Source organism: Anopheles marshallii, chromosome X, assembly GCF_943734725.1.
Source record: "Anopheles marshallii chromosome X, idAnoMarsDA_429_01, whole genome shotgun sequence".
Lineage (NCBI taxonomy): Eukaryota > Metazoa > Arthropoda > Insecta > Diptera > Culicidae > Anopheles > Anopheles marshallii.
The window spans coordinates 10088509-10116500 of record NC_071325.1 but is presented as its reverse complement, the minus strand read 5'-3'; the positions used below and the strand labels follow the sequence as shown (position 1 = coordinate 10116500).

Here is a 27992-nt window from a genome sequence, read left to right as displayed (position 1 = left end):
ATGCCTTCGGGGCCTGGGAAACGCGCAGCGCGTTAGTGCGCTTCGTACGGTCTATCCATATGTTATGATTCACAACCGCTACGTCGCTGTTATGCCTGCCTGCTTTTGGAACGGAGCGTTCCAGACACTGTACGAACGGTGCGATTTTGCACGCCTACCCCTCCGTCGCTAGGCGGACATTCCGGTGTTTGATTACGTGCGTTCCTGTGTGGAGATTACTCTCCGATGGCGCTGTCAAGATCGCGATCGACGGGCAGTTTGGTAGATGGGGAGATAAGCGTGTAGTTTGACGTGTGTGTCATCATGATCGTCAAACGGCACTTTTCAATTGCATTTGCCCGCTATCATCACCTCTCTCTCTCGCTCTCTCTCTCTCTCTCTCTTTTGGTTATCGTGATCGCTCCTCTTCCCTCTCTATTAATCCGCCTCCTTCTCTTTCGCTAAAGCCAACAGCCGTACTACCACCACTAGCGACAGCTCGAGGATGGTGGAATGCGTACGCTCTCAGTGTCAACTCAACTGTTGTGAAGAGTAGCACGCGTCTGCATGCTCTTATCTGCGCAAACTGCACCGCAATACCTCCCCCCCCACCCCCAACTGTTCAGCCATCTGAAATACGTGTTTAAATCGACAATTTGTGCCGCGTTCTGTTTTTGTGTCGGAGTTGCCGCAAAAAAAAAAAACGTCTTAGCCCTCGCGCATGTGAAATCTGACCGTTGTTGAACACTAGTCCCGCTCATCTTGCGTCCCAAAAAAGCCCAAAACCGTGCACCACCCACCATGCCGGACATATCGCAGGATGAGTTCGAGTCAAAGTTGCCCCATCTGGCGCCGGCGACCGCGGCCGAACTGCGCCAGCGGGCCAACTCGGGCGGGTCGCGGTCCGCCAGCTCCAGCGGCGCCCGTACGCCCATCAATCAATCACGCCCGACCGGAAGCGGTACCGAGCAGCGGACCGTATTGCGGGAACCTGCCTACGGCTACAAGCGTGAGATTAGTCACAGGTATGTTGCGGTGTACTTTAAGCAGGCAGAAGGGAAGGATAGGGGGGTCATTTCAATCAAACTTCCGGAGAACTCGCAGTGCTCGAAGCGTACGGCGTTTCATCGAGTTTCGGACAGTGAATCTTCTACCCCCATCGTGCAAAGGCACCCGACGACCACTCGCGCATAACCTTGCCCTATTGACCTTCGCTGTGCCCAGTGCTGATATACTGGGGGGAGGAGGGGTGGGGGGAGGAGGGTTTTGCTAGCAGAAGAGTTAAAAATCTATGCCTTTTTTAGGTTCCACTTGCGTTGGGGCGCAACTCGATTACGAAAATTCCACTCGGACATAAAACCGATAGTGTGTTCTCCACGAGTGCCAACGGCCACATGCCCCGCGGGACGGTTTATGGCGCGATTAGCCGCTCGTCGTGGGGCACGCGCTTAACCCCAGCGAACTTCTCGGTAATTACAGTGCCGTCATCTCCCGGTGATAGGGCTCCCACCGATTTGGTCGTTTCGAAACCCTTGCTTTTTATAATTATTTGCCGATATGCCGCACGTAACGGGTTGGATAGTTTTATTGCCGCCCTGCAAAACCCGGTGCTAATGTAGCTTCGTCGACAAACAGATGTGTCACTGATACCGGGTGGGACCATACGGGGCCAGCGGTGCACGTGCGGGTACGTGGGCAAATATCTGCAGCTCGCAGTGCAGGCGGCAATCAAACGTATTTCGGTTGCCGGAGGTCCTTCACGTGTCACGCGGGGGGGGGGGGGGGGGGGGGGGTTTTTTTTTTGGATCAACTCACTCTATATGCAAATGAGCTCACCTCTCAACTCCGAATCGAACCAGTGCGGTACCGAAAAATGAAAATCCATCGCCCACTTCGCCGGAACACCCGAAGGTGAAATGGAAAGTGGAATCTATGCACAATGTGTGTGTGTGTGTTTGGAATGGATGGATAATAACCACGGATTGTTGATGTGATTGCGGGCCGACACAACCGTCCCACCATCCCTTAGGTAACGGCCATCGCTTAGGCGCTATGGTCGTATCAGATGTGTTGATAACGCCTGTCCTGATCGGCAGCGATTTCTTAATTAACCTCCCCCGGCTGAATCTTCCCATCCCCTATCCACCTGCTGCGCGTTGGGCTCTTGGGCTGACCTCTCAATGCTCCTTTCCCATAAAAGTGCATTCTAGACAACGTCTCTCCAAGAAAATGGAATAAAGGGACACGGTAATTGAAGATCCTCTTGCCGTCCCTTCTACCGAACTGGACCGAACTGAATAATTTTCCAATTTGTCTGATGCAAACAAACAAAACAAAAACCCGTTTGCCCTGTACGCTGAACCTGCCCATAACTCCTCGCTAGTGGCATGCCAACCAACTCCAACCAGGCTGGCTGGACTCCAGCTTGCCCCTTTTCGAATGGTAATCCGATCGGGAATCTGCTGAATTACGCGCCATGAAGCGAACACCGCATCGCGCCAGATAAGACACGGCCTCCGCTGGCTCCTCTGCGTGTTATGGAATGATGTCTACACGATCCGCCTTCCTGCACCATTTCTAGCAGTTTTTGTTTTTTTGAATTCGAAAACAAAGCAGCAAGCGGACGACAACACCCGACCGCTCGGTGTGTTCGCCCCTTTGGACGAGATCCGGCCCCGGCGGCAGCGTTGTAAACGGCGACCCTGTTGCTACACAGCGTGTCCGTTTTGATGTTGTTTTGATGCTGCTGTACGGTTGTTGTCGTACGGCAACGGCGGCAGCACGGCAGGAAAGCAAAACAAAACCGCGAGCTGCTGCAAGCATAACATCGTCTTTGCGGGCATTCACACAACGCCCATGTGGCAGACAGCTTCCTCTGTGGTAGCTGACGTCTAGGTTTGTTTTGTAACTCCGATACTCCGAGTTGTTGATGTCCGCACGCCAAGTTGCCCGAAACCTACCAACATTAACTGCAATCATTCGAAGATATCCTGTACAGGATGACGTACAACAATATAGCTGATTGTTTGATGTTTGAAGTTGGTTAGGCTTAGACTACATGTGAAGCGAGATCTCTTGTCTGTTTTGAAAGATTTCATATACAGTCAAGTCTCTCTAACCTGCAAGCTGAAGGGACCGCTATCTTAAAGAGACTTGCAGCTTTGGGAAACAAGAACACTTGGATGGTATACTATTTATGCATGGCAAAAGACTTCAACCATACTCTGTAAACGCACCCATCACGAACTGTCATTAGAAAACTCCAAAACACGGCTATCTTAGAGAGACATTGGTGTACAAACATGTGGAGCTTAAAGAATGCCATGTTAGGGAGATTTTGCAGCCTTGAGAGAAATTTATATCTCTCTGTTTTATGTCTCAAGTCTCTCTTTTGTATTGATAAACAAGGAACTGTCAAAAATGTTCACCCTAGAGAGACTTGCTATCTTTGAGAGATACTACCTCAGGGAGACTTGACATACGAACCTAATGGGAATCGTATATCTCACTGCATTTATCAATAGGATCAAAAGTCTCTTTGAGACTTTGAGAGACATAAAATGTATTGAAAATTAAGGAATTATCAAAAATATGCATATTAGAGAGACTTGCTATCTTTGAGAGATACTACCTCAGGGAGACTTGACATACGAACCTAATGGGAATCGTATATCTCACTGCATTTATCAATAGGATCAAAAGTCTCTTTGAGACTTTGAGAGACATAAAATGTATTGAAAATTAAGGAATTATCAAAAATATGCATATTAGAGAGACTTGCTATCTTTGAAAGATATTACCTCAGGGAGACTTGACTGCATCTGATAGGAATCGTATATAGGGGGATTGGCTCTTCCGGATTGTCAGAGTAGAGAATCTTCATTGACAACCCATTTCCTTGTCAGAGAAGTCTGCACAGGTAGAAGGCACCACTCCGAGGGAACTGCCAGATTCGCCGAAGCACCTACGAATTAACAACTCTTCAAACCTCAGAATACCGGATGTCTTGCTAGATCGTTTACGTCAGTAATCAGGGACATTTGGAGCGAGTAATCTTCAAGATTCATTCTTAGGGCGATCTATAGAAGTAGATACTTTATTGGAACTCTCAAGAAGTCTGTCTGTATCTGGAACGGTGTAGGGAAGCAAGCGGACATTGCACAGATTATCTACCAACTCGCTGGAAGTACTGGAATTCCTCTTTAGTGAGTTCCAGGTTTAGTCCAGCCCTAGCTGTAAACAGGAACTGGTAGATTTGGGCATACAGAGCTGAAAACTAAAACATGGACATCGCAACGTCATCATCAGGCCCTGGTGACGCTATTAATATTCAATTGTTTGTTTCGCTTTAGCAACTACTGTCGCTTCGGCAGACATGTGTCCAAGAAACTATCATTACTGACTTCGGTTGTTCCTCGGCTGCCAAATCGGAACCCGCCACAGATACCTCCGATTAGTGATTGCTGAATGACTAAAAATAATTATTTGATATTTGACGCATCCCGTACTTAGCATACCTCCGTTTACTTGCTTGTACCACCGGGGAGTATTATTAGATCGTATAGATAAAACCTCATGCATATGGGCAGATAGAGCGGCCAGTTTTTTGGCTAGTTGATCATGAAGATCGACGCGACAGGATGATTGGATGATTTAATCCCGCTCGATAAATGTCAATATTTTCGGGCGTTGGGGAATTGAACATTTGATCGAATCTCCCACCATCTGGTTAACACCTTCTTCTGCAACAGAGCAATTTGAGCCGCGCTAGCACAGAATTCACACAACGCATTATGGAGCGAGGTCCGGTTTTAATTAGCTTTTCGCGAGGGGCGTGGGTTTCCAAAAAGGATGCAATCCGCGGTGGGTCGCTCAATTTGTTTGGCCCCACTCCAACACCTTCACGGTCGGTTTGCAATGGAAAAAAAAACCCGTTTCGGGCGTGAAATCATGCTTGCAAGTTCAGGGCAGCAAGACCCACTCCACCGTCGGAGTGAATCACGCGCGCAGTTGACATTCCATAAATTGCGACCACTGGCTGACCCTTGCCATCGCTTCCGCCCCTAGACCAAGCCGGTCTGGAAATTGGTTTTATCCACTGTGTGTTGTAGCGCGTTGTCGGCACACTTTCATCATCCCAAGTCTTTGGACCGTTGCGTTGCTGTTATTGTTGCGCGCCGCTCGCATTGGCCACGCACCGAAGGGTTAACACATGTGGGAACACTGTGCGCGGCCAATTCACGCGATTTTACACAGACCATTCGAGTGGGTTAGGTGCTCGGTAGAGGTCTAGCAACTCCCAGCGAGACGGCGGTCGATTGCTGTGTGCTATACCTTCCAGCTTCCAGCCCAAGCCAAGCTCGGACATTGTGTGTTTTTGGTGTGCGTAAGGCAACGATGCCGTACGGCTGTGACTTGTCGTGCTCCTCCAGCCACTCATCCAGTTCGGAGGATGATCTGTGCGACCACTCGACGCTACCGGGCAGTCTCTGTACCGTTCGCCACCGCGCAAAGTAAGTGGCGCATGGCAACGCGAGATGACGGCTCGCGCCGCTCTAGCGACAAGACCGTTACGCTACAATCCCACGGGTTACTACGTCTAGTATCTGCAGACCGGCACCAATTACCGTCGCCAACGTGATAGATTCGCTCTGTCCGCCCTTAATCCAATCGACGGTTGCATTAACCGTAGCGATAAATTGGGCACAATTTGCCATCAATCAACGGTGACCGTGACTGGTGCGATGGTCCAAGCGGGCTTGAACACACGTCCCATTATCCTACCATCTCCATCCCGCAGAATCTTCGTCAATCGATCGATGCACCTGGAGAACATCAAGTTCTACGGCTTCGATATGGACTACACGATCGCGGAGTACAAGTCACCGCAGTACGAACAGCTCGGGTTCGATCTGGTGAAGGAGCGGCTGGTGAACCTTGGCTATCCGGCGGAAATACGCCAGTTCGAGTACGACCCCTCGTTCCCGGTGCGCGGTCTCTGGTTCGACTCGCTGTACGGGAACCTGCTGAAGGTCGACGCGTACGGCAACATACTCGTGTGCGTCCACGGCTTCGAGTTCCTCAAGCAGTAAGTATCCGGCAGGGTGACTCCTTGGTGGAAATCGTTGGATCCTTGATTAACGTTAACGTTCCGTTCCCCAATACGTGCCAGCCACCAGGTGTACGAGCTGTACCCGAACAAGTTCCTGCAGCTGGACGAGAGCCGCGTGTACGTGCTGAACACGCTGTTCAACCTGCCGGAGACGTATCTGCTCGCGTGTCTGGTGGACTTCTTCACACACTCGCCGCAGTACGCGGAGCAGGTCGATCGCACTGGCGTGAAGTACGGTGAGCTGTTCATGTCGTTCAAGTCGATCTTCCAGGATGTGCGCGGTGCCGTCGACTGGGTGCATATCTACGGCGATCTGAAGAAGAAAACGCTCGAGGTAAGGCACATCCGTGGAGTCGGTAGACCGGCCGCTTGATCGTATAGTAACCGCATTCATTCCATTGCAGAACCTCGACGAGTACGTGAAGAAGGACGAGCGGCTGCCGATGGTGCTGTCGCGCATACGCGAGTCGGGTGCGAAGCTCTTCCTGCTGACGAACAGCGACTACACGTTCACCGATCGCATCATGACGTTCCTGTTCGACTTCCCGCACGGTGGCAAACCGGACGAACCGCACCGCGATTGGAAGACGTACTTCGACACGATCGTGGTGGACGCCCGCAAACCACTGTTCTTCGGCGAGGGCACCATACTGCGTCAGGTCGACACCAGCACCGGGGCACTGAAGGTCGGCACCCACATGGGTCCGCTGCAGGCGAACCAGGTGTACTCCGGCGGTTCGTGCGATGTGTTCACCAAGCTGATCGGGGCGAAGGGCAAGGACGTGCTGTACATCGGCGACCACATCTTCGGCGACATTCTGAAGAGCAAAAAGATCCGGGGCTGGCGCACGTTCCTGATCGTGCCGGAGCTGGTACAGGAGCTGCACGTCTGGACGGACAAGTGTCAGCTGTTTGCGCAGCTGCAGCAGCTGGACGTGCGGCTCGGCGATCTGTACAAGAACCTCGATTCGAGCGCGAAGGAAAAGCCGGACATTCGGTCGGTGCGCACCGCAATACGGGACGTGACGCACAAGATGGATCTGGCGTACGGTATGATGGGTTCGCTGTTCCGTTCCGGCTCCCGGCAGACGTTCTTCGCCGGGCAGGTGGTGCGGTACGCGGACCTGTACGCGGCCACCATACTCAACCTGATGTACTACCCGTTCTCGTACATGTTCCGGGCGCCCGCCATGCTGCTACCGCACGAGTCGACCGTTGCGCACGAGCAGCGGTTCACGCTCGACACGCCGATGATTCAGCGTACCAGACCGCCACGCACCGAGCAGGCGGCACCGGTGGCACCCGCACCGCACGAGCTGGATGACGAGGAGGAGACCGAGGGTGACGCTCGCGATCCGCAGGGCGATGATTCCAAGGAGCTGGGCCGGGTAGGGGAAATTTAATCTTAGTGGCCCCCCACGCACGCTTCCGCTCTGTAACGCGCATTGACTAATGGTTGCTCTTTACTCTGCCACACAGCTGCTGCCTGGTACGCCGCAACCTTCTTCGCTACCGTCCGCGACCGGGTCGGAACTGAGCGTGTCGGTACCGCACACACGTCCCGAAACGCCACGCTCCGTCACGCACACGCACGACGAGGACTATTCGGACGAGGACAGCGATGATCAGAAGCGCACCAAAGCGGTCGATGGCCATACGCCCGGTGAAGTGTCCACCACGCAATCATAATCACACCCACCCCGTACTCTCCAACTCCCTACGCGATTGCTCCACCTCCACCAATTGCTTCGCTGGATTTTTTTCTTCCAAACCCCCTGTCCCGTTCCAAATACTTTACGTTATTCACACAAGTCACCATTGAAGGGGTCAAGCGAAATGGTCTCTCTCTTCTTGCTGGCGTAACGACCTTCTAGGTCATGCATGGCTTCCTAGACTTGATTTTACCACGTAGCTTGACAATCAGTCCATGCTACGGAGGATTGAATCTGAAGGGGGTTTTGGACACCGGTCCTGTCGTGTGAAGGCCGGCGCCGCCCCCAGGCAGAAAAGTCTACAGCACAAAACCAGCTGCAGCTGGAATTTCCCCTCCACCAATCCCGAATTCACTATACCTTCCCGATATCCTTTCCTTCCACCATGGTCCTGGAACAGATAGCGCCAGCTTAATTTATTTGTATGAGGTATGAACGATATGACCTGATTGAAACATCCATTTGCTTCTAACCGATTTCCTTTTTTTTTAGATTGCCGATCCGGACTCTATAATCCGTTTATCTACCGGTCCCAACAAGGGGAAGCGTTTACATCATTATTACCCTCCCCATGATATAACATTGAGGTTGGCTTTGAGGCTTTGTAGGAGTCGTTGCCTACTAGGGGAAACTACTGAACATATTTAACACTTAAAATCGAGATAAGGGCGTTTGTTTTAGAGTTAGCTTTCCTTGAAACCAACCACACCCTAGACGGAGTGTTGGGCTTGTTGCGGCGTTATTATGATATAGGAGCGGTTAACAAATTTTTCACGTACGTTACAGGGAGCTAAAGGTAGCAAATTTACTGGCTAGCGGTGAATACCGAAAACGGAAGACGAAGAGATGCGTGTGGTTCGTACAAAGCAGAAAATGGTTATTTACCCGTATAGGCTGCGGTGTTACGAGCGATGAAACTTAGTCTCAAGCTTCGCTCAGTCGCTCAAAATCAAAGGCTCCCGTGGCTCTTGATGTTTTACCTTACAGTCACTTTCAGCGGCTATGCTGGGTCTCTGTTTGACATGTAACAACGCACAGCGTATGACGTGTAAAATGCGCTTCATTCTGTAGTGTTGGAGAGGTTTTGAGCTTTCCTTCTTCGTCCGTGGTCCCGCAGCTATAGGGTAGATTAGCAATAGGGCACCCCGAAACGGCACACACGCACACAACAGTGTAACTCCTTCAAATTACAAACGCGCTACACCTAGTAATAGCGAACCAGGCAACGAATCTCTTAACAAAACAAAAAAACACACGATAAAAAAAATGTTAGATAAAAATAATATTGTGCGCCATTGTTGCCCCATGGATCAAACACTGAACGCGTTCTTTTAGAGATGTTTGCGTGTGTGTGTGTGTGTGTGCATTAGAGTGAGTTTTCTCCGTTGTTGCTTTAAAACAAAAACTCTACCGCACGACGCGGTCCGCTTTTTAGCTATCACACATTAACCCACGATTCGTTACGAAACAAACCAACATAACAAAACAATGTAATAACAAATCCACTTGGTTTTCCTCTGGTTAGTTTTTTTTTTTTGCTTACAGGGCGCGAACGCAGGGTGGGGTATGTTTTGTTCATATAATACCCTCCGTAATGCACACCCTTCGGGTTACACATTGTCCGGGAGATCTAGTTTAGTTTGCATTTCCGCATTACCTGTTTTCACCCCACCAGTAATGTGTGGGTGGGGGAAAAGTTAAGCAAGTAAAGTAATAACAAACAAAAAGAATGTAATAAAAACGTCGTTGAAACATACTCTTTTCTCGTTTTCTTTCACTTTTCCGCAATTTGTTTTCTCACGTCTTTGTCTGTTGTCCCTTTTCTCGCGTAAATCTCATCATCAATTACTGTGTTTCATATATACTTTTTTGTTTTGCTTTATTTCGATTTCTTCGCTTACCGTCTAAGAAAAGAGAAACGTTCCCTTTATTAACTTTCGTATCATACTTAATAGATTTGTGGGTTGTTTTTGTTTATGTTATTTAGTAAGCTGTTGCTCTCCATTCCGTTCCGTTTACATTTTTCTTTGCCATCATGCGGCCACCGATGTGCGAATGAAGATAAACAGGGAAAGTGTGTAGGAGGGGGGGTGGGAGAAGAGAAAGGGATGGATGGGTTGAAAAGCTTTTATAATGCTTTTTCTCTCTCTTTTTTTTTTGTTTGTTTTCAAAAAGGACATACCTTCTCGTCATCGAATTACAGATAAGCTTTTGGTTTTAACACTAGAACTACCGGACCAGTCCTTTTGACTGGAACGATTCATTTTAGTTACATTAAATTTTGGGGTAAAACTATTCTACCCTAGCTGTTGCGTGCCTTTTCTGTAGTATAAACTCAAACACGTATGACCATCAAACGTAAAGTTAACGCTTCAAACGCTTGGTAGTTCTAGTGTTAAAGTCCACAATATAGGTGAAAGAAAAAGTTATCTGTATGCATACGTGCCCACACATAACATTTCAACAGCTGCACACCTTTGCTTCTGCCATTCGCATCAAACATTGTTAACAAAGTTAATCAATCCCCTTACGTTCGCTTTTCAACCCAGCAAAATTATGCGACATTTCTTCATCCAATCTCGTTGCCTGTCTAGTAAATGCCTCCCTCACTGGATCAATGTTGTTCGCTTCAGCTTTCCCCACTCACAACGTCAAATATACAAAATACTACGAAAGAAAAAAGGGAAATGAAATCTCATAATGATTGAAAACAACACCGACCGGTAGGTGTAGAATGGAAAGCCCTTCACGCGGTTGTTTGCAAGTTTTGGCCCCGACAAGAGGCTTCATTGCGTTAGCATCGTACTTCGTAATCAAGTTGCGTCTTAAAAACAATTATGGCCGTTACACAGAACAAGAATGGATTAATTATTACCGATACCAGTGCGTAAAGCGACACGACACCATCCGAAGGCTCCTTTGCCCTTACACGCAACTGAACTGTTTTTTTTGTTTAAAGAATTGTTCGATTGGGAGATGTTTGCCGGTGTGCATCATGCCCGTTGTGTGTCTAAAACGGAGCGTTTGAAGTCTTATGATGCTATCCATATACGATATCAATTGCGATGTTTTCGCCTGCCTATTCATCCTATCCCTGACTGACTGGCTGTTAAAGGAACACGCGTGAATATTTCTCTAAAACGTAAAGAAAAACCGAAAACATAAGATATTTTACTATCCTTTTTAACACTAGAACTACCGGACCAGTCATTTTGATTGGAACGCTCCATCTTTAATACATAAATTTTTGGGGTAAAACAATTCTACCACAGCTGATGCATGATTTTTACATATCTTTTCTGTATGTACGAACTCAAAAACGTATTAAATCATAATTCAAGACATCGAAATTGCTTATAAAGTAACCATCAATGAAAAACGCTTGGTAGTTCTAGTGTTAAAGGAAATCTCTCTGTCCCTGACCCTCACTCTCTATCTCTCTTTCTTTTCTTTTGTGTATCGTGTTTACATATTATAAAAGCAAAACTTGCTCCGAACGATTAAATGCAAATGAGTTTTACCAAACTTTTGCCTTTCACGCACGTTCCCCTGCTACGTGCAATATGTGTGTGAGTGTGTGGCAAGTATAGGAAATAGGATGGCGCTAATGCGATGGTCCCACTAAGGTCCTGTTGCTTGGGACTGGGGCCTCAAGGTAAGCATCGTGGAAGATGGGTTTCATCATGGTGTGTGGGTGTTGTTCATCCAGTTCATTTGCTGCATTACATTAAGTTGCTTTGCGTTTTATTCCGAAGTTTACAATAATTATGTCGCGCCGCTTTTGCCTTTTCGTTTCTTCCACCTTCCAATTTCAAAAAAAAAACCGCTCCGGTTGCATAAATTAAGGCGGTCGCTCCCTGAAATGTTTTTTTTTCTCTTTTTTCCACCCCGAAACGAGATAAGAAAAAGGGTTTTCAGCGCACGGACCATAGGTCGGGTTAGGAAACAATGTTTGGTAGCGCTAGAGAGAAATAAGGGACCATTAGCAACCTGTTGATTGCTTGATTATTCCCTGCACTGGGGTATTGAAAATTAATCTATTCCGCGCTATTCGTACATGTTCATACCCTTCACAATTGCTCACTGTAGCTAATCTTTAATGGCGGGGGGGGGGCCTGCTAAGTCGCAACCTAATCCGGCGCACATGATCCTTCCCTGACGCAAAAAAGCCTAGCGCAAATACGTTTACAGTATATACCAGTAAGTTTGTTTGTTTGTTTGTGATTAAATTCATGGATAAGGTTTAAATTTAGCCCTGATGCTGTTGTTTGTTTTCGTTAGAGGTACATTTTACCGCACAATAAGGAAAATAATAGAATGAAAATGAATAAAACAGGAAATAGTGGCACTCCCACTGAGGAGCACACATTTGACGCGCAAAAACCTTTCCGTGTGTGATTGGCGAACTAATTGTTCCTCTCCTTGCTGTTCGCTTTTTGTTTTTCTTGCAAAAACCTTTTCCTTCCTCAGCCTTTTCGCGCGTGCCTCCAAAAAAAAAAACCTTTAGTAATAGTTCTCTCGTCCTCACAAAACACACTCTTGCTTTCCCAACCTTGCCCCCTCCTCCTGCCCCCACACCGTGCCTTAAGATTTTCCGTATCATTCTCGCGTTCCTTCACGTTGCTTTCATCCGTTAATTCAACCATTCCAAAGTGACCCACGGGTAGGGGGTGGATGGCGCCTGAGAGTGTTGGGTAATTGGAGCGAGAGAGATGGAGGGAAACATTTTACAAATCACGGTGGAAATTGATCTGTTTGATCATGCCACCATCACCCTCGGACACGAAACGTTTGCGTCCCCTGGAATGGAAAAGGAGAGAAAGAGAGAAAGAAAATTGATTAGTCCTACGTGCTTTGCATTATGTGTGGTAAAGTAATTTTTATTATAGAGACAAATTTTAAACTTTAACTACGCATCAACGATAAAATATGCAATAAAATATGAATATTTTATGTTTTAATACACACAAGTTTATAGTTTACAGATACGGGACAGCGTAAATCATTAGAAGACCCAATCAATCCACTGGCAGAAGGGCAAGCAATGAGGAGCACATATGCTCTCGCCTCCATATTATTACATCGTGCACCTTTGACACCCCAAAAGCATCAATATCATAAAAAACCGGTTTCCCCTCTCACGTCCGATGCAAAATTCGACCAGTATTGCGGATAGCGAAGCATCAAGTGCAATAACGCAACGCCACAACAACGCCGCTGTGTGCCGCTTTTACAAACACTTCCATCGGACCAAATAAGCAAATGTCGATTTCTCGGAGCTCAACAGTCGGTCCCTAGCGTGTTGTTATGTTACTTGCATCGCTTCATACAACCCCACGCGTGTGTGTGTGTGTGTGCAAACACCCTTTTACCGGTATACAATTATTTGTTTGTTTTCCTTCACTCGGCATGTAATTCCGTAACTGCGGGCGAATAACGGAGGGATAAAGGAGCTAATATTTCCAAGGACAGGCTGACCTTGAAAACCGACGAAGCATTAGGCGCGCGCAACCGAGAAAATACGCCTCGCCTTTTAAGGGATGACCCGCCCGCTATAGGGCACATTGTAATAGTGTGTTGTTTTTGTTGATAACTTTTCTTTTATATACTATATATAGTATTTGATTTGAAAATTTATATATAAATGTTTATATTGACACACTTGTTCATTGATATTTCCTTATTAAATCTGCACTGAGAGCAAGGTGTTATACCATTACTTTAGGCAAGTAACTTCCATGACACAGAACATAAACAAACAGCATTTTGCCATCCATTCGTTTTGAAATTTTAACAAATAGTAAAGTATTATTTCTGTTGTTAACACCGAGAGCCATGTTTTCACGCACGTACGCAGTTTGTTTTCGTTGCAGCATGGCCCAGTGAAGACTTTATAGATTAATAACAATAACAACACCAATACTACGCAACTGGGGGTTCAAAATACCGGGGAAACAAATAGAAGCGCGACTGCGCAGGTCACTGCATACCGCGAACGTTAAACTCGCGTCCAACCGAAACCAACACTAGGCCAGAAGCGAGCCGGCTTACCTACACCATTCAACGCCAAGCCCCGAACGATATGTTTTTGTACATTTGTTGGACGTGGGTGAGAGAGCTATATTATGTAAAGAAAATAGGGGGGTGAATTATTATTTTATCGCTGCAATGTGTCTCCCTGATAATATTATACAATAAGAAGTTATTGCCAGTTTATGTCAAAGCTTACTAGCAAACTAATTCGTTAACGCTAGCATTAACGCCCACCGTGATACACATCCCTTTACCGGTGGGCAGGTAAACATGGGAACTTATGTATGTGTGGAAAGCATGTTTGACGAACAGCGCTGGGCACAGTGTTGTTTTGGTTTTGCGCCGTGTTTCAAACACTCTCGTCCGCTCAGGGCCATATGCTGTGACTGGGTGGGCAACAGAGCAGTGTTATCAACAACAAATTGATAACTGCACAGTGTTATGAGAGTAATTTGAAATAATTTTCTTCGAGATTGAGTAATATCGGCACCGTGGCAAAGATGTTCAAGACCGTATTTTAAGGTGTGTCCCGAAGGTATTTTGTCCATATGCAATATGGTACTCTACTCTTCTTGCTCTCACGAGTATTAAATTCCATGTTCTATTTGGTATCGATTATGTACGCAAAAATCTCAAACATCAGCAATCAAGTATCGCATATTGTCGCATTACTATTGCACGATAAACAAACTTTTACTATTACTTTAACATAACCACAATACTGGACATATAAGTGTTTTCTGCCTGAACTGTCGACTGACTAACTATGAACTGACTATTAACTATTGAATGACCAGAGAAAGATCATGTTCATGTTTGTCGCAATAGTAGGTTGATTGATAAACGTTTTAGAATGTAGAAAACTACTTCAAATGCCCTACCGACTGCTAACATTGTGAAATTTTACCATTAAAAAACACATTGTCTCACACAACGTAGCTGAAATTTAGCTATGCTTCATTGGTCCTAATATTCGTCCATCGTCGTTTCGGTCGCCACTCTCCGCCGGGTAGTGTTGCTGTGGTTGGCACGGTGCCTGTTTGCGGGCTCAATTCAAGGCCAACCCAACGAAAACAAAGAGCACACACCGTGGCCCCATCAATAACAACAGAATTGCGTCGCAGTACAGCATTTGAGAAAAGTGCTATGTTTTTCCTCTCACCCCACCCGATTATGGTTGGGTGGGTTGAGGCGATAAAACTTCCGGTGGTAACCTTGTACGGCGATCAAAACAAAAACATAGCAAACACCTGGGGACCGTGCATACGGGGGAAACGGGATAGCAGAAGGGGTATAGAAGAGCAAAAAACACAAGGAGATCGAAAATAACCGGTACATTTGCGGCCAAAACCCGTGCTGGGACCAGCAACCAAAATTCTCCAGCTCGCACCATCGTATAATACACGTGGGTACGCGTGTGTACGTGTGTTTTGTGGGTTACCGAAAGGCGACAGTGTGCCGTGGTGTTTGTGTGTGTGTGTGCATGGTGAAGTTCAAATTGCGACGCAAAAGACGAATCTCCCGCAAAGGCACATAAAAACAACATCGCTAACACTTTTTTTCCAAGCGCCAGTTCGATCCGTGAGCGTGTGCGTGAGCGAGAAGCAGCGCACTGAGAGGCACAAAGAGAGAGAGATAGAAAGAGGTATAAAAGGCGGCCTGTTACATCATGGCGAATGCGTGTGTACCAATACATGCGCAACATTTCATATCCCGTGGCGGGTTTGTATCCGGCGGCTGCGAAGGTTAAACAAATTTGCTTTCGATTTCGTTTTCTAGCCGCAATCTATCGTTGTAATCTTCCCATCTTCGTCACTCTCATTTTCCCTGCAGCGAACAGCGGCAAACAACATATCTTTGCTCTCTGTCTTCCTCCACACAACATAGGAATGAAGGTATGTTGAAATAAACGGAAAGTTTCGGAACATGCGTTGACGAAACCAGACCGTGTATTTCCGGGAGAAACATGGAAAACGGCACGTAGACCAACCCAAGTGTGTTGGTGGCGAGCAGAGAATGGGTTTAAGAGGCGGATTTTATCACTTACCGGGTGGGAATATCTTTGATGAGTGCTTCGCTGAGGAACGAACCAGCCCGCTGGCAGTGCTGCATGAAGCGATCCAGGATCGAGTAAGCGAGCGGGATGTCGAGAACGATGTCAGTCATGTCCTCGTAGACGCGCCGGAACCCTTGCTCCATCTGCTCCGGCGTCACAATGCAGGTACTGTCGAGTGTACGGAACAGATCGCAAATGGCCACCTCGGTGGACTCGTTGAACGCTTCCAGTGTCATTATGATTGCCTGTAAGACGAGGTGAGGACCAACAGAGATGGCGAGTTAGACCTCGATGCTACCGTATGCATACACACACCGCACAGGCATTATTACCTCGTAAATCAGTTCATGGTGGAAATGCGGCACCTCCAGCTCCTTGATGGAGCGCTGGGCTTCGCTGAGATCGCGTGAACACAAGTACTCCTGCAGCAGATACGACATCTGCTGGGTGATGGTCTGCACCGGACGTAGGGCACCACCGACACCCCAGACGTTGTCGAGCTGGCCCCAACCGTCGTGCATCGAAAGCAGTGTGGTTGCGCGCACCAGCGCCGACTGTGCATTTTGATCCAGATCCTCCCGATCCGACTGGTAAGCGTATTTCGGCGGAATGCAATCGTCGGCGACCGCACGCGCAATAAAGTTGCCCAGCAGATGGGGCGCATCCGGTGTGTCCAACATAATATCGGCCATGTTTAGCAGCAACAAATCGAACCCTTTTGTATGGAGCGCGGTGGTCAAAAGAAAAAAAAAACATAATCAATTAGGAACAACGATGCATGCTACAGCACGGGTAAGCTTACCGGCACAGATGTCATCACGTGTCACGATGCGCCCATACAGATCGGAAATCAGCACCGACGTTAGCTCGCGCTGCGACTGCTTGTGTTCGAATGCGACGGCAACAACGGTTTTTGTCACCAGCGGCTTCATGCCCGGCTGCAGCAGATCGTCCAGCGCGTCCGCCACCTCGTGTGTGTCACCGTGCTCGAAGTACTCGAGTATGATCGCTTCCAGCTTCTTCACGACCTCCGCCTCGGTCAGCTGCGGCACAATTTCCTTCAGCTCCACGTTGTGCGTGCTGTTGTACGCGTCGATGTCAAAGTTCGGATCGTTCGGATCCTCGTCCAGCTCATCATACACCTCCGATCCCGGCTTACCCCACACACCCTTCCGGCCGGCGCCACCCTTCTTCGGCAGGCCCCGCCCGTAACCGTTTCGGGACCGGCGACTGTTCTTCCACTTCCGGTGCGGTGACACAAAGTTCGGCGTACCGGCCACTCCCAGCACACCGTCCTTGCTGTTCGAGCGCGACATCTTACGCACGCGCTTCTTCAGCTTATCGTCGAGCAAGCCGATCGGTTTCTTCATCAATTCCATCCCATCGGTACCCTTGCTGGAACCTTCACCGCTGTTCGGGGAACCGGGACCGCTACCTTCACCACCCGGTGCGGTACCGTTGCGCCCATGATGGTCGGCAGCACCATTTTGCTTGTCTTTGTCCATAAACAACACACTCTCGCTTGCGAGATCCATCCTGCAGCGCACGATGGCGTAAAATGGCGTGTACCAAGAAAATAAAAAACAAAACAAAAAAAAACAAGAAAACCAAAAAAAAACTCAATAACACTATTCAAAACAACGAAGAGACAAAAAAAACAATCGCGTACTTACCTGTTACCCTTTTTACCGCACAAGCAGCTCGCACTTAGTTCGCCAGGCACAACGCCTTTGCCTTAGCTGTACCAACTTTGGTCGTTTTGTTTTTCAACCACAAAATGTCTGCGCTCGCTGATTGAGAGAGGTTTGGTGTGTGCGTTTTAGTAATAATGTGCTCTGGTTGATACGAAGGGAACAAATGGAACGCGTGCAGGCGACGGTGTGTACTTCTTCTTCTCACCGTGGCTCGGATGAAGTTTTTGGTGTTCGCTGCGTCTGTTGATCGTGTTGTGATATGCGAGCGACCGGGGAAGCAAAACAAAATCTCACTGCTCTTTCCAACGATGCCGATGGTACAAAGAAAACGAAACTCCCCACAGCAAATGAAAGAACTCCAAAGAGCAGGTCTCTCTGAGCCCGACGAACCGGATGGGGCCGGTACTACACCACCAACATCTACGCACACCTTCGCTCTTTTTTTGCTGGTGTGGAGCAAACTTCCAACTGCGTAGTACAAGTCCCTATGGGCGCAAAAAACCAACACTCGCGCACGTGGAAAACGTTCGTTCCAAACTTCCGCGCTTCGCAGGACCGAACTATTGCGGAAATCGTGGTTACAGACTTATTGGGACAAATAACCTAACGGATGAAACTCTATTTTTCTTGCGTTCCGCATACACCCACACACACACACGTACGCCCACCCGAAACCAGGACCAGGCAGCCCTTGGAGTGGTGTGTGATTGTACTTCGCGAAACAATTCTGAATGCTTCTTCTTTTCCACGATGGACTAATCTGTTAGCGAAGGGCAAAATTTCTATTCCTCACTGCACTGAATGTTACAGAAACGATATTGTATTGCCTGTACACCACGTTTTGCTTTCGTCCGACACAAACTAACCACTCAAGAAGCCGGCTTTAGCACAACCTTTGCAGCGTACTACACCACACCGCGGCCTACGCTTGCATATGTATGTGTGTACGTGTGGTTAAACACCGACAAAAATTGCAATCCACAAGCTTCTTTCTGCTTAAATGTACTTATTTTCAATTATGCACTGTAGTTTCACAAACGCTGAAGCATTACTTTGTCAACTGATGGTCAGAAGTACTAGATTCCGTGTCATGAATAAACACACAACAGCACTGATAGGCAAACCTTCACCGATGGCGACTGTTTTACGAATGAGTTGAAAGTTGCGTGGTGAATTCGGTATCCGCCTATGAGCGTATAAGCATGTGTGAGTGTGGCACTCGTCGCTGCACAGCTACATACGCAGCGTTTACAGGAAAAAAAACAACACAGTTATAGGCATATTATTTCTCAAGCGTCGTGAAATAAAAGGGTACGTACGGTGGGTATTGGTATTTATTTTTGTCCAGAAATTATAGATAATTTTTCATTTTTATTAACCAATTTTATTTTACAACAACTTCACGTGGAATATCACCTTTACCAATTTGTTTTTATCAAGTATTAATCAGAGATATTGAGTTTAATTTGCACAACCACACGCACAGAATATATACGGCCGTTCTTCAGATAAATAAAAAAAAAACAACCACACGCACAGGAATAATTTCGCTAATAAAACATTATTCCTTCTGTTTTAATATGAACAACCCTGTGATAGACCTCCCATCCCGAAATGAGTTCCCGCTGTTTTCGGGAAGTACGTGTGCTTCAGGCGGTAATAAAAAGTGTAGTAGTGTTTGTGCCATCCAGTGCTGACACATTTTTGTATTTCCACACGCTATCCAAAACAATACGACGACTTCCCAAAAACTTCTCGAGAATGGTCTTTACCACCGGGAAAGTTCCAGAATGCTCGGGAAGCAAACTTTCTACCTCACTAGCATAAAAAAACACACACACACACAAGAAATATGATATGTAACAATCGAATCTATTTTCATAATGTAAACAATCATTGGAGATACACTTTTACCGGCTTTATTGAGACACGAATTTGCCAATGTTTGTTCAAACGTGATTGCTAGAAGGTTATCAGGCGCGATAGAATTCTGCACAGATAGAACAATGGCAAAGCTCGAAACACTGTGATAGATCAAGGGCTGCGCAGTAGAGAAAGATAAACGGCAAATATCTGGCAAAAAAAAAAACCAAGCGAAGTAGACATTCTATTGCGAGTGACTTCGTAATGGTCGGGGAATAACGACGGTGTGTCCCGCTTTCGGACGAAACCAAAATAACACACAACGCATGAGAGTGGAGCGCATGTGGTCAATGTGTGACTGCCCCTACCAAGCGGCAGAATGCGAGAACTTCAGTTGCACATATTTTACATTCTATTTTACCCCAATTGTGCATCGCCCCACAAGATTACCGGCCTGGCACGTAAAGAGCTAGAATTGGAAAATATTGCCCGTGACCGAAAACCCGGAGGGGAGTAGGTTTAACCGAACTGGAAGATTACCAGGGAGGGGAGGCCGTTCGTTCCCTGTCCTGATGACGCCATCCCTAATCCCTAATCCCATTTAACACTGCCCACGTAAGCACCCGTTCCTGCAGTACGCCAAAGGGTGAAAACGGTCAGCCACAACCGGGCTCGATAATCGATCGTGTCCGACCGTGAAGCGCGAACCACTCCGCTGTGGAGGCTAAATGCGGAAGTACTGCTCCACAAGAAGCCCAAAAGGAGGGGGAATTTAGAAACGGTACGAACAGAGGGAGAGAAGGGATGGGTGGTGTGGACTGTTGTGCACTGTTTTTATTTGGAAGGTACCTGTTGGATGGCGGCGCATTGATTGCCGAAAGCCGCAACGTTCGTCGCAATGGCGGTGATGATTGATAAGATAAACCGATCCAGAATGCCCCGATACCGATCGGGGCAATGCGATGGGTGTCGTCCAGCACAACGAAAGAGAGAAGAGAGAGAGGCGTTAGGTGGGCGATGAACCTGAGTGAGTTGGTGGAGATAGCTGCACCACAAGTCCGATGATACGGTTCGTTGCAGCACACGGTCAGTAGTTGCTGCAGTGTCGTTGAGTTCGGTACGCTCGGCTTATCCACCCAGTGAACGTGAGACCCTTCGGCGAGTGTCCACAATCAATCGGATTAAAGATGGAAGCCTCCACCACTCAAGCGGATGGGTTTCAGGCCGATCTGGCCGATCCGGAGCTGGCAGTGGTGCGGATGCGGACTCTGGAGGAGCCTCAATCGCCGAGCATCCAGTCCGACGGTTCCGGATGCCGTAAGTCGTCGCTGTACGTGTACGGGGACGGCCAGTTCAGCATCACGCTCAAACACTACGACAGCATCGTAAGCGAGGTGAAATGTCCGGGTTGTGCGGAACCGATGGACGGGCCCATCACCATGTGCGGCACCGGTCACAGCATCTGCGCCATCTGCCGTGTGAAGCGGGGTATCTGTCCGCTGTGCGGGGACCGTGTTACCGAGCTGCGCAACTACACGCTCGAAGCCATCGTGTCCAAAGTGCAGTTCCCGTGCAAAAACGCCGCCAAGGGCTGTGCGGTGCGGCTGCCGCTGCAGCTGCTGCGCTGGCACCGGGAACGGTGCGGGTACAAGCTGATCGAGTGCTTCATGGGTAAGGTGTGGGGGTCTTGCGGATGGCATGGTTGCGAGCGGGACTGGATGGGCCACTGCCTGGTGGCACACGCCGACCACGTGCACCAGGAGCCGACGGTGGAGCTGCGCTGGGAGTTTGGGGCCGAAGCTAACCAGCGCGCCTCGGAACTGCAGCTGGTAGTGGCTTACCACGTGCTGCGTGCCTACGGTGAAGCATTTAACCTTTACCAGGTGTACGATCAGGACAGTCGCACCGCACTGTGGACGGTTATTTGCGCTACCAAGGAAACGAAGGTGAGCGCACGGTTCGCGTTCGAGCTGGAGCTATATTCGCCGGTGGACAGCTGGAAGCTTTTGGTACAGCGCTTCCCGTGCCATTCGGAGCTCGATCCCGACTTTCTGAAGGATGGGCACTGTGCCAAGATTCCGCTCGCGGATGCGCTACGCTTCATGACGGACGACAAGGTACGACTTACGGATACGAGATATGCATGTCCATTGCCCTGAGCTTCTGTTTCAATTATTCAACCCGCAGGTTTTACACTACCGTGTGCGAGTGCTCGAGGTTGGTCCGTCACGCAGCCAAAGCTTGATGAAGCTGAGCACCGCGTCGTCTTCGCATCTGCCAACCGACTACTGCTGCAAGCACATCGAAAATGTTAACCTCAAGGCAGTCCCCGAAGGGAACATCATCTGTCGGAAGCAACCGTCTTGCAACACCGATCCGACCTTCCCACTGGATGATGACGATGAAGTGTTTCTACCGTACGCGGATGCTGAGCAGGAGCCGCTCGACGGCACACCCGGAAGCGCAGTTCGGCCACGGTGCGAACACAACTCGCCTAGTCGATCGTCCAGCCTGAGGTTGGCTGCCTCAGTTCCTATGTTGGCGCAACCGGCCCTGCCGGATGCTGCCGCACCGCGGCAGGAGGTCGAGTTGCAACCGATCCAGCAGCTAGTGCGGGTGAAGGTCGCCGAACGGGAGCAGGCCGTGCGGATGCATGCCCAGTACGCGGTGCGTAAAACCTCGCCCAAGGCAAACGGCAGTGTGGAACGGGGCTCCAGCGAGAGCCTCGCCTTGAAACCCGCAAAGGGCACGGGATTATCAAAGTTTTACAACGTCACGGTGTACAAGGCAGCCAAATTTCTCGACAAGAAGGGCATTAAGTGAGCTGCCCGGATGTAACGGCTCTGCCTATTCTGCCTATCTGGTTTATGCTGCTGCTTTTTTACGGAGCAACAAACCGCGTTAGCTAGTTTCTAAGGTGAGGAAGTAAGATAACAATCAACCAGTCAACAATCAACAGTAAACCAGTGAAGATAATAATCAACCGTAGATGAAGTTCAATATGGAGGTGGTAAAAGAGTGCGACACTTTATCTCGCTTCTTTATAGCGGCTCAGTACATTCGTAAAAGGTGTTTTTTTTTTTTTGGTGTAAAATGAGCACCATAATGTTAATAAAACAATCAAATACTAGCACCTTTTTGATGTTTTGTCGTCGAATAATCAAGAAGCTTTATTTATGATTCGTTAGCACAAGGGAACGGCGCAGCACTTGCAGTGCATAAGCGCCGTGATAAGCTAATATGAGTTGTGTTCTTCATCCTTGCATCCGTAATAGATTGATGAAGTTGCTAAAAAGCACACACATTTAGAACACTAAATATAGCCCGCAACGGCAGGGGGCAGCAGTTGTGATAGGTTTGTTCGTTAGATCCTTTCGCGAGCTATCGATTATTTGCTCACGGTCAGCTCGGATGCGTAGTCGTGGAAGATCAGATGTGGTTTCACCTCACCGTTCTGCAGTCGGAACGGTCCAAACATTCGGAACACCTGCTCCTTCGGCTGTCCGCGTCCGAACGCTTCCGACATGGCAGTGAACGCGTGTACGACACTATCCCGCAAGGCGTCATCCACCTGCTTCCGGACGTAGATGGCGGCTGCGTTGCGCTCGGCGTTCACGGTCGACTCCAGGTGGCAGTTCGCTGCGTTCGTGAGTGGTTGGAAGCTGAGGTCCAGACAAACGAGCACTTTGTCTGCATTCGGACCACCAGCGGTCAGTGTTTTCGAACGGACGATACGGATCGGTGCGGATGCACCGTCCGGCGAGCTGATGTCTACCGTGCGCAGGGAGGGTAACTTCGAGGAGAGCACGCGTGCCGCTCCGACGGCCTGCTCGTTCGATGTATCCAGAGCACTGGAAAAAGAAAACAAACGATAAGATCCGTGAGCCGTAATCTTGCGTGTAATCTTAAGCTATCTGGAGGTGGTTTGGGTCGTACTTACACCGGACCATCATGCAGACGTTCCTTGGTAATTGTCTTATCAGCAACCGCTACCATTACGTCATCATATGTTTCCCACAGGAGCGGCTTCAGCTGCCCGTTCGGTTGTCTCAACACCACCACGTCGGCATCGGTACCATCCCGCACTGCGGCCACACATGCGTCGACCGTCTTCAGGACGCACTGCAGTGCCGGTCGAATATCGCGCGAATAGGCAGCCTGGCGCATCAGGTCGCATTTCTGACGTTCATCCTCGGACACCACGCAGAGGCGCAGCGTGTTACCAAACCGTCCTTCACGTTCGATCACCTCGGCATAGTTCGCCTGGGCGAGGTATTCGCGTGGTGCGACCGTTTGCTGTCGATCTACTATCGGTGCGTTCTTATCGATCCAGAGCTTCTGGGCCGTGCGGCGGTCCGCGTCGGATATCTGATTGTTTGGCTCGGTCCAGTAGCGACGCAGCTGTTGACTGAGCGCCTGCAGTTCGCGCAATCCTGCGCCGCTTAGATCACCATTGCCGAGCAGTACCTGCCACGGACGCTGAGCCCAGGAACAAACTGGCAGCCCGTCGCCAATCGGACGTGTGGTGCCGTCCTCGCACAGGTAAGCGTAGTCTTCCGTACGAGCGTTCGGGTTAAGCGCAGGCGCTGCGGTTCCACCGGGCGTCACGGGCAGTCCGAAGTACTTGCGGACGTATATAGTCTTGCTGAATGCCACGTCACCACCGTTCTCCACCAAGCAGCGGATCGCACCCTCATACCCGGCGAACCGATCATCCTTGGCACAGCGTTGAGGTTGATCGCACCGCTCGCAGAGGTTCGCATACCGACCCTTCAGCAGCCGATCGATACCAGCGTCGGAGGAGTAGCTGCCCGGTAGACATGACGCACTGAACAACTCCGACAGGCCAGCCAGCTCCCGCTCAACAGGCGACAACGAAACGTCCCCGACAGGGAGCTTCAGCACACCCGCACGCAGCAAACGTGTTACCGGAATTTTGTAGCCCACATTCCGCCCGAAGCCGGTGTGGCACGAACGCTTGCCGCGCAGGTCGGCCAAGCTGTGGAAGTTATCGGAAGCACGAACCAGCATGATGCCCTCGTACCGGAACATGGCGGTCGGTTCCTCGGACGTGCGCAGTTCACTGAACACGGTGAAATCCTGATTGTCGAAGTGTGATGCAACGTACACATCCTCCGGATCTGCCGCAACGTAGTCCGCCTGGCGGTGCTGCACTTTACGCAAACAGTCCAACCGGTCAATACCAGCGACGCACCCGATCGACACGTCTGCTGCGCGGGTTATACGCACGCAGTCGTCGAATAATTCTGCCGGAACACACCAACGATATTTGGCAGCATCCTGGACATCCTGCCTGTCTACCGCAGGTCCACCGTAAACACCTGCTACCAATAGCACGAACCACAGCGCGACACAGGAATTCATCCTGAAGACAGTGAGAGCGTTCCTTCCGCCAAATGTGTACGATCGTCACTGGTGCCGTAGCAACTCGTTCACTGATCATTACTACTGATCTCAGGCCCATTTTATACTGCGCTGCCGTACCAGCGTCCACACGCGCGTCCATGTTGATAATTTTTGCCGTTGTCCCAAGCCCGTAACCCCAGTGTTTCTCAATCAATGATCATCCTGATCATTTTGTACTTTACTAAAAGCGAATCTGCTTTGTTGCTAGGCCGATATATCTCATAAATACAGACGATAGATAGTGGAATCTCAGAATGCAATTAGTTATATAAATTTTCTTTATTGATTGAATTGTTTAAATATGAGTTTTGTTTCCCGACAGAACATTTCGGGACAAACTATTGCAACAAACTATTGCTGTAAGTTAATCTCTTAATTGCTTTTTAAATTGGTCTTACTGCTTTGGACGTTTATTTGGTTATATATTATGGCTTAAGAGCCACTGCTTACAGAGGGGATTTTGTATACTATTTTTGTAAGGTTTGAGATTTCAACGGGATTTCCCCTTAATTATGCTTCTATCTATCAAGGCTCATCCTGCCTTGCAACTTCGTTGTTATGATTATCTAAACGAAAATATAATATGGCACTGAACGTTTGAACTAAGGACCATTTATAACAGATAGCGCAATCTATTTAAAAGATTGAATTTTTGGTTGCCTTTCTGCGTTATACTGTAGTTAATCGCATCGATTTTTCCCCACGAATTTTTAATTAAAACAAACCGAAGAGATACCTTAATAATATATCTGTGAAGAAATAGTCGAAGCCCTCAGAATCAATACTCATATCACTGGAATGAACCATGAACCAAGATACAACTTTAAACTGTTTAGATTTGAATAGCGAAGCTAATTTTATGTGAAGAAAGTTAAGGCAAGTATGCATTGGTGCATGAGATTATGAAATTTTCAACCACAATATTGTTGCAAAAACAGTCTCAATTGAACTCATGCCTTTGATGGTCATAATTACTTTTATCTTTATTTTCTTTTTTAATAATTCCCCAATGCCAATAATCCCTTGTTTTAAGCTCGTTGGAAACGATAATGCGTGTCACAAAAATGTAACCTCTTCATGCCTGCTATCATCTTTAATTATTAAACTTTATAAAGTATGGACAGTAGACGAATAAATATTTGAACCGTAGGTTAAAACGTAATCAAGTAAAAAAGGCTGTGCCGTGCTAGATTTAATGGAAATGTCACCAGTTCTCGTTTTACTTAAAGCACTAATAATTATTATTAATATAGCAGCGGGAATATAGTAGAAAAAAAGAATACGAAAAACCTTCATCCGGTACATCGTTTGATTTTGATTTTATATTTACAAACGAATAAATGAATCGAGAACATTCTCGCTAGACAAACACTCGAAAGGGGAAGAGGCATAAGCAACGATTACGCAGCTGAACGACATTAAGAGCTGGAGCCCTAGTCGCATCGATGGATCACCATTGTAGTGGGTATGTTGTTTAGTTGAGGTGACGTGCCGTGTGAACGTGTGTGTTCTGCCTGCCTCCGTTCGGACCTTTTACTTCTTTTCATTGTCGGCCGCTGTACGCTGCTGCAGCAGCTGAATTCGGTGCTGGTTGACACAGTCAGTGAACTGCTTTACCTCTTCAGCACAGCGCAGCGTCTCGTGTGGATTTTGCCGGTAGCATGCGATTACCTTCGCCTTCAGATCCTGGCAGGGTGGCAGCTGCTGCTGAACGGCGGTCGTAGCGAATCGTTTCTTTACGTCAGAAACCTGTACCAATGATGCAAGTTAATAGCTACAGAATAAAAAAAAACCTATCCTATTTTAGTTCGCCTTACCGCATCGCTGTATTCCTTCTCCAGCACCTGGTTCGTCTTGGCGAGATTAGCTTCGAGCGCCTTCAGCCGTTGGGTCCAGTAAACGTCGTTCTCACGCAGCTCCCGTTCTTTTTCCTGCAGTACCTGCATCGAGGTAAGCGGATGTTCACCCTGATACACTATCGACGGTGGAACCGGCGGATTTGGGTAGGAGCTTGGGCCGCGAACTGGGGGCGCACTGCCATCGTCACTACCCTGCTGCGCCTGTTGGTGTTGCTGAGCATCCGCATTCCTACCTGGTGGTTGATTGATGCAGAAAAATCATTTTAATCGCCTGCAATCGTCCTGTCATGCCTTCGATGCACCTTCCAGCCTGGGGCCACAGGTGACAGCGAGTTTTCCCCCTTTTGCGGTTGCATAACCGGGATTATAACAAGTACGCGAACGCGTCGGCATATTTCATTTGGCCAAGCGATTAGCGACCAGAAAGCCGAATGGAAAGAATTACATGTGCGGAAGAAGAATAGGGGGGTGGAGGGGTTCTGCTTGCAGATCGATCCGGTGCAATGCAATTGCCGAATTGCAAGGTAGGGTGCACCAACGTAGCAGTACTCACCTTGCGCCTTGGACGGAAGGCCACTCTTGAGCCGCTGGACTACATCATCGGAAATGTCAATCAGGCCGGCGGGTGAGTCGTTGTTCACCACCAGCGTTCTCGGATTGCTGGATGCGGCCCCCATCGCGTACGGCCCTTGAAATCGAAGCGTAAAACCCTACTCAACAGCTGTGTTACTTCTTGCTTTTGCTTTCAAGCTTCGCCTTTTGCACGGGATTTTCAACAGATAATGTTTTGACAGCTGTCACTTCCATCAGTCAGGAAACGAAATTTCCCAACCAACATATTTCATGACGGACGTCAGGCCTCCTCCAAACGGGAAGCGGTCCCCGCGGTACGGATACAGCAGAACCTATACAGCTTAAGAAAATTATAAGCAATTTTTTTCAATGGTTTTATCAACTTCATGTGTCTAAAAACTAGTTTGAAGTGCCTGACCCACTTTTTAAAAAAACTTTAAAAAAAGTTTTCATCCGAATAAAGCATCAATATTGATTAACGCTTTCAAAAGTTATTCGATTTGAAAGTTGTGATCTTGCCCGTTTGCCAGATCGCGCAAAATGTTTGTTGCTATTGTGTTTTGGTTTCTTAGTTGTCATCCGCACCCAAGCAACCTATGCGGTTGTACCTATACATACACCGGCTTCCCCATCATTAGAGTGGTGTTGTAGGTTATTTCTTTAGCGGCTTACGTGCTTCTACTG

At 48.3% G+C, this 27992-nt stretch overlaps 5 protein-coding genes across 5 annotated transcripts; 2 read left to right on the top strand and 3 right to left on the bottom strand.

The window, feature by feature from the left end:
• The first annotated feature begins 780 nt into the window (after window positions 1-780).
• On the top strand, window positions 781-7780 carry LOC128714622 (cytosolic purine 5'-nucleotidase). Its single transcript, XM_053809499.1, has 5 exons — window positions 781-1004; window positions 5780-6067; window positions 6152-6425; window positions 6496-7479; window positions 7571-7780. The coding sequence occupies exons 1-5, from the start codon at window positions 781-783 to the stop codon at window positions 7778-7780; spliced, it is 1980 nt and encodes a 659-aa protein (XP_053665474.1).
• A 4750-nt stretch (window positions 7781-12530) lies between these two features.
• Window positions 12531-17427, bottom strand: LOC128708383 (programmed cell death protein 4). Its single transcript, XM_053803363.1, has 4 exons — window positions 16695-17427; window positions 16225-16607; window positions 15884-16137; window positions 12531-12603 (listed from the first exon to the last, which is right to left on the bottom strand). The coding sequence occupies exons 1-4, from the start codon at window positions 17425-17427 to the stop codon at window positions 12531-12533; spliced, it is 1443 nt and encodes a 480-aa protein (XP_053659338.1).
• Window positions 17428-20636: 3209 nt separating this feature from the next.
• LOC128711580 (uncharacterized) lies at window positions 20637-22272 on the top strand. The gene is made up of 2 exons (XM_053806465.1): window positions 20637-21566; window positions 21637-22272. The coding sequence occupies exons 1-2, from the start codon at window positions 20637-20639 to the stop codon at window positions 22270-22272; spliced, it is 1566 nt and encodes a 521-aa protein (XP_053662440.1).
• Window positions 22273-22837: 565 nt separating this feature from the next.
• Window positions 22838-24834, bottom strand: LOC128714099 (transferrin). The gene is made up of 2 exons (XM_053808978.1): window positions 23390-24834; window positions 22838-23300 (listed from the first exon to the last, which is right to left on the bottom strand). The coding sequence occupies exons 1-2, from the start codon at window positions 24832-24834 to the stop codon at window positions 22838-22840; spliced, it is 1908 nt and encodes a 635-aa protein (XP_053664953.1).
• Window positions 24835-26409: 1575 nt separating this feature from the next.
• LOC128709698 (MICOS complex subunit MIC25) lies at window positions 26410-27412 on the bottom strand. The gene is made up of 3 exons (XM_053804711.1): window positions 27289-27412; window positions 26694-26968; window positions 26410-26625 (listed from the first exon to the last, which is right to left on the bottom strand). The coding sequence occupies exons 1-3, from the start codon at window positions 27410-27412 to the stop codon at window positions 26410-26412; spliced, it is 615 nt and encodes a 204-aa protein (XP_053660686.1).
• Window positions 27413-27992: the final 580 nt, after the last annotated feature.

What these genes read in the sequence shown, in the direction of transcription:
- LOC128711580 (XM_053806465.1), top strand. Translation starts at nt 20,637, where the DNA reads ATGGAAGCCTCCACCACTCAAGCGGATGGGTTTCAGGCCGATCTGGCC. An exon ending in GCTTCATGACGGACGACAAG is followed by an intron (nt 21,567 to 21,636) that starts GTACGACTTACG and finishes TTCAACCCGCAG; the next exon opens with GTTTTACACTACCGTGTGCG.
- LOC128708383 (XM_053803363.1), bottom strand. Translation starts at nt 17,427, where the DNA reads ATGGATCTCGCAAGCGAGAGTGTGTTGTTTATGGACAAAGACAAGCAA. An exon ending in ACGTGATGACATCTGTGCCG is followed by an intron (nt 16,608 to 16,694) that starts GTAAGCTTACCC and finishes TCCATACAAAAG; the next exon opens with GGTTCGATTTGTTGCTGCTA. An exon ending in ATCAAAGATATTCCCACCCG is followed by an intron (nt 12,604 to 15,883) that starts GTAAGTGATAAA and finishes TTTCCATTCCAG; the next exon opens with GGGACGCAAACGTTTCGTGT.
- LOC128714099 (XM_053808978.1), bottom strand. Translation starts at nt 24,834, where the DNA reads ATGAATTCCTGTGTCGCGCTGTGGTTCGTGCTATTGGTAGCAGGTGTT. An exon ending in CGTCTGCATGATGGTCCGGT is followed by an intron (nt 23,301 to 23,389) that starts GTAAGTACGACC and finishes TTCTTTTTCCAG; the next exon opens with TGCTCTGGATACATCGAACG.
- LOC128709698 (XM_053804711.1), bottom strand. Translation starts at nt 27,412, where the DNA reads ATGGGGGCCGCATCCAGCAATCCGAGAACGCTGGTGGTGAACAACGAC. An exon ending in CCTTCCGTCCAAGGCGCAAG is followed by an intron (nt 26,969 to 27,288) that starts GTGAGTACTGCT and finishes ATCAACCACCAG; the next exon opens with GTAGGAATGCGGATGCTCAG. An exon ending in AGAAGGAATACAGCGATGCG is followed by an intron (nt 26,626 to 26,693) that starts GTAAGGCGAACT and finishes TCATTGGTACAG; the next exon opens with GTTTCTGACGTAAAGAAACG.
- LOC128714622 (XM_053809499.1), top strand. Translation starts at nt 781, where the DNA reads ATGCCGGACATATCGCAGGATGAGTTCGAGTCAAAGTTGCCCCATCTG. An exon ending in AAGCGTGAGATTAGTCACAG is followed by an intron (nt 1,005 to 5,779) that starts GTATGTTGCGGT and finishes TCCATCCCGCAG; the next exon opens with AATCTTCGTCAATCGATCGA. An exon ending in TGAAGAAGAAAACGCTCGAG is followed by an intron (nt 6,426 to 6,495) that starts GTAAGGCACATC and finishes ATTCCATTGCAG; the next exon opens with AACCTCGACGAGTACGTGAA.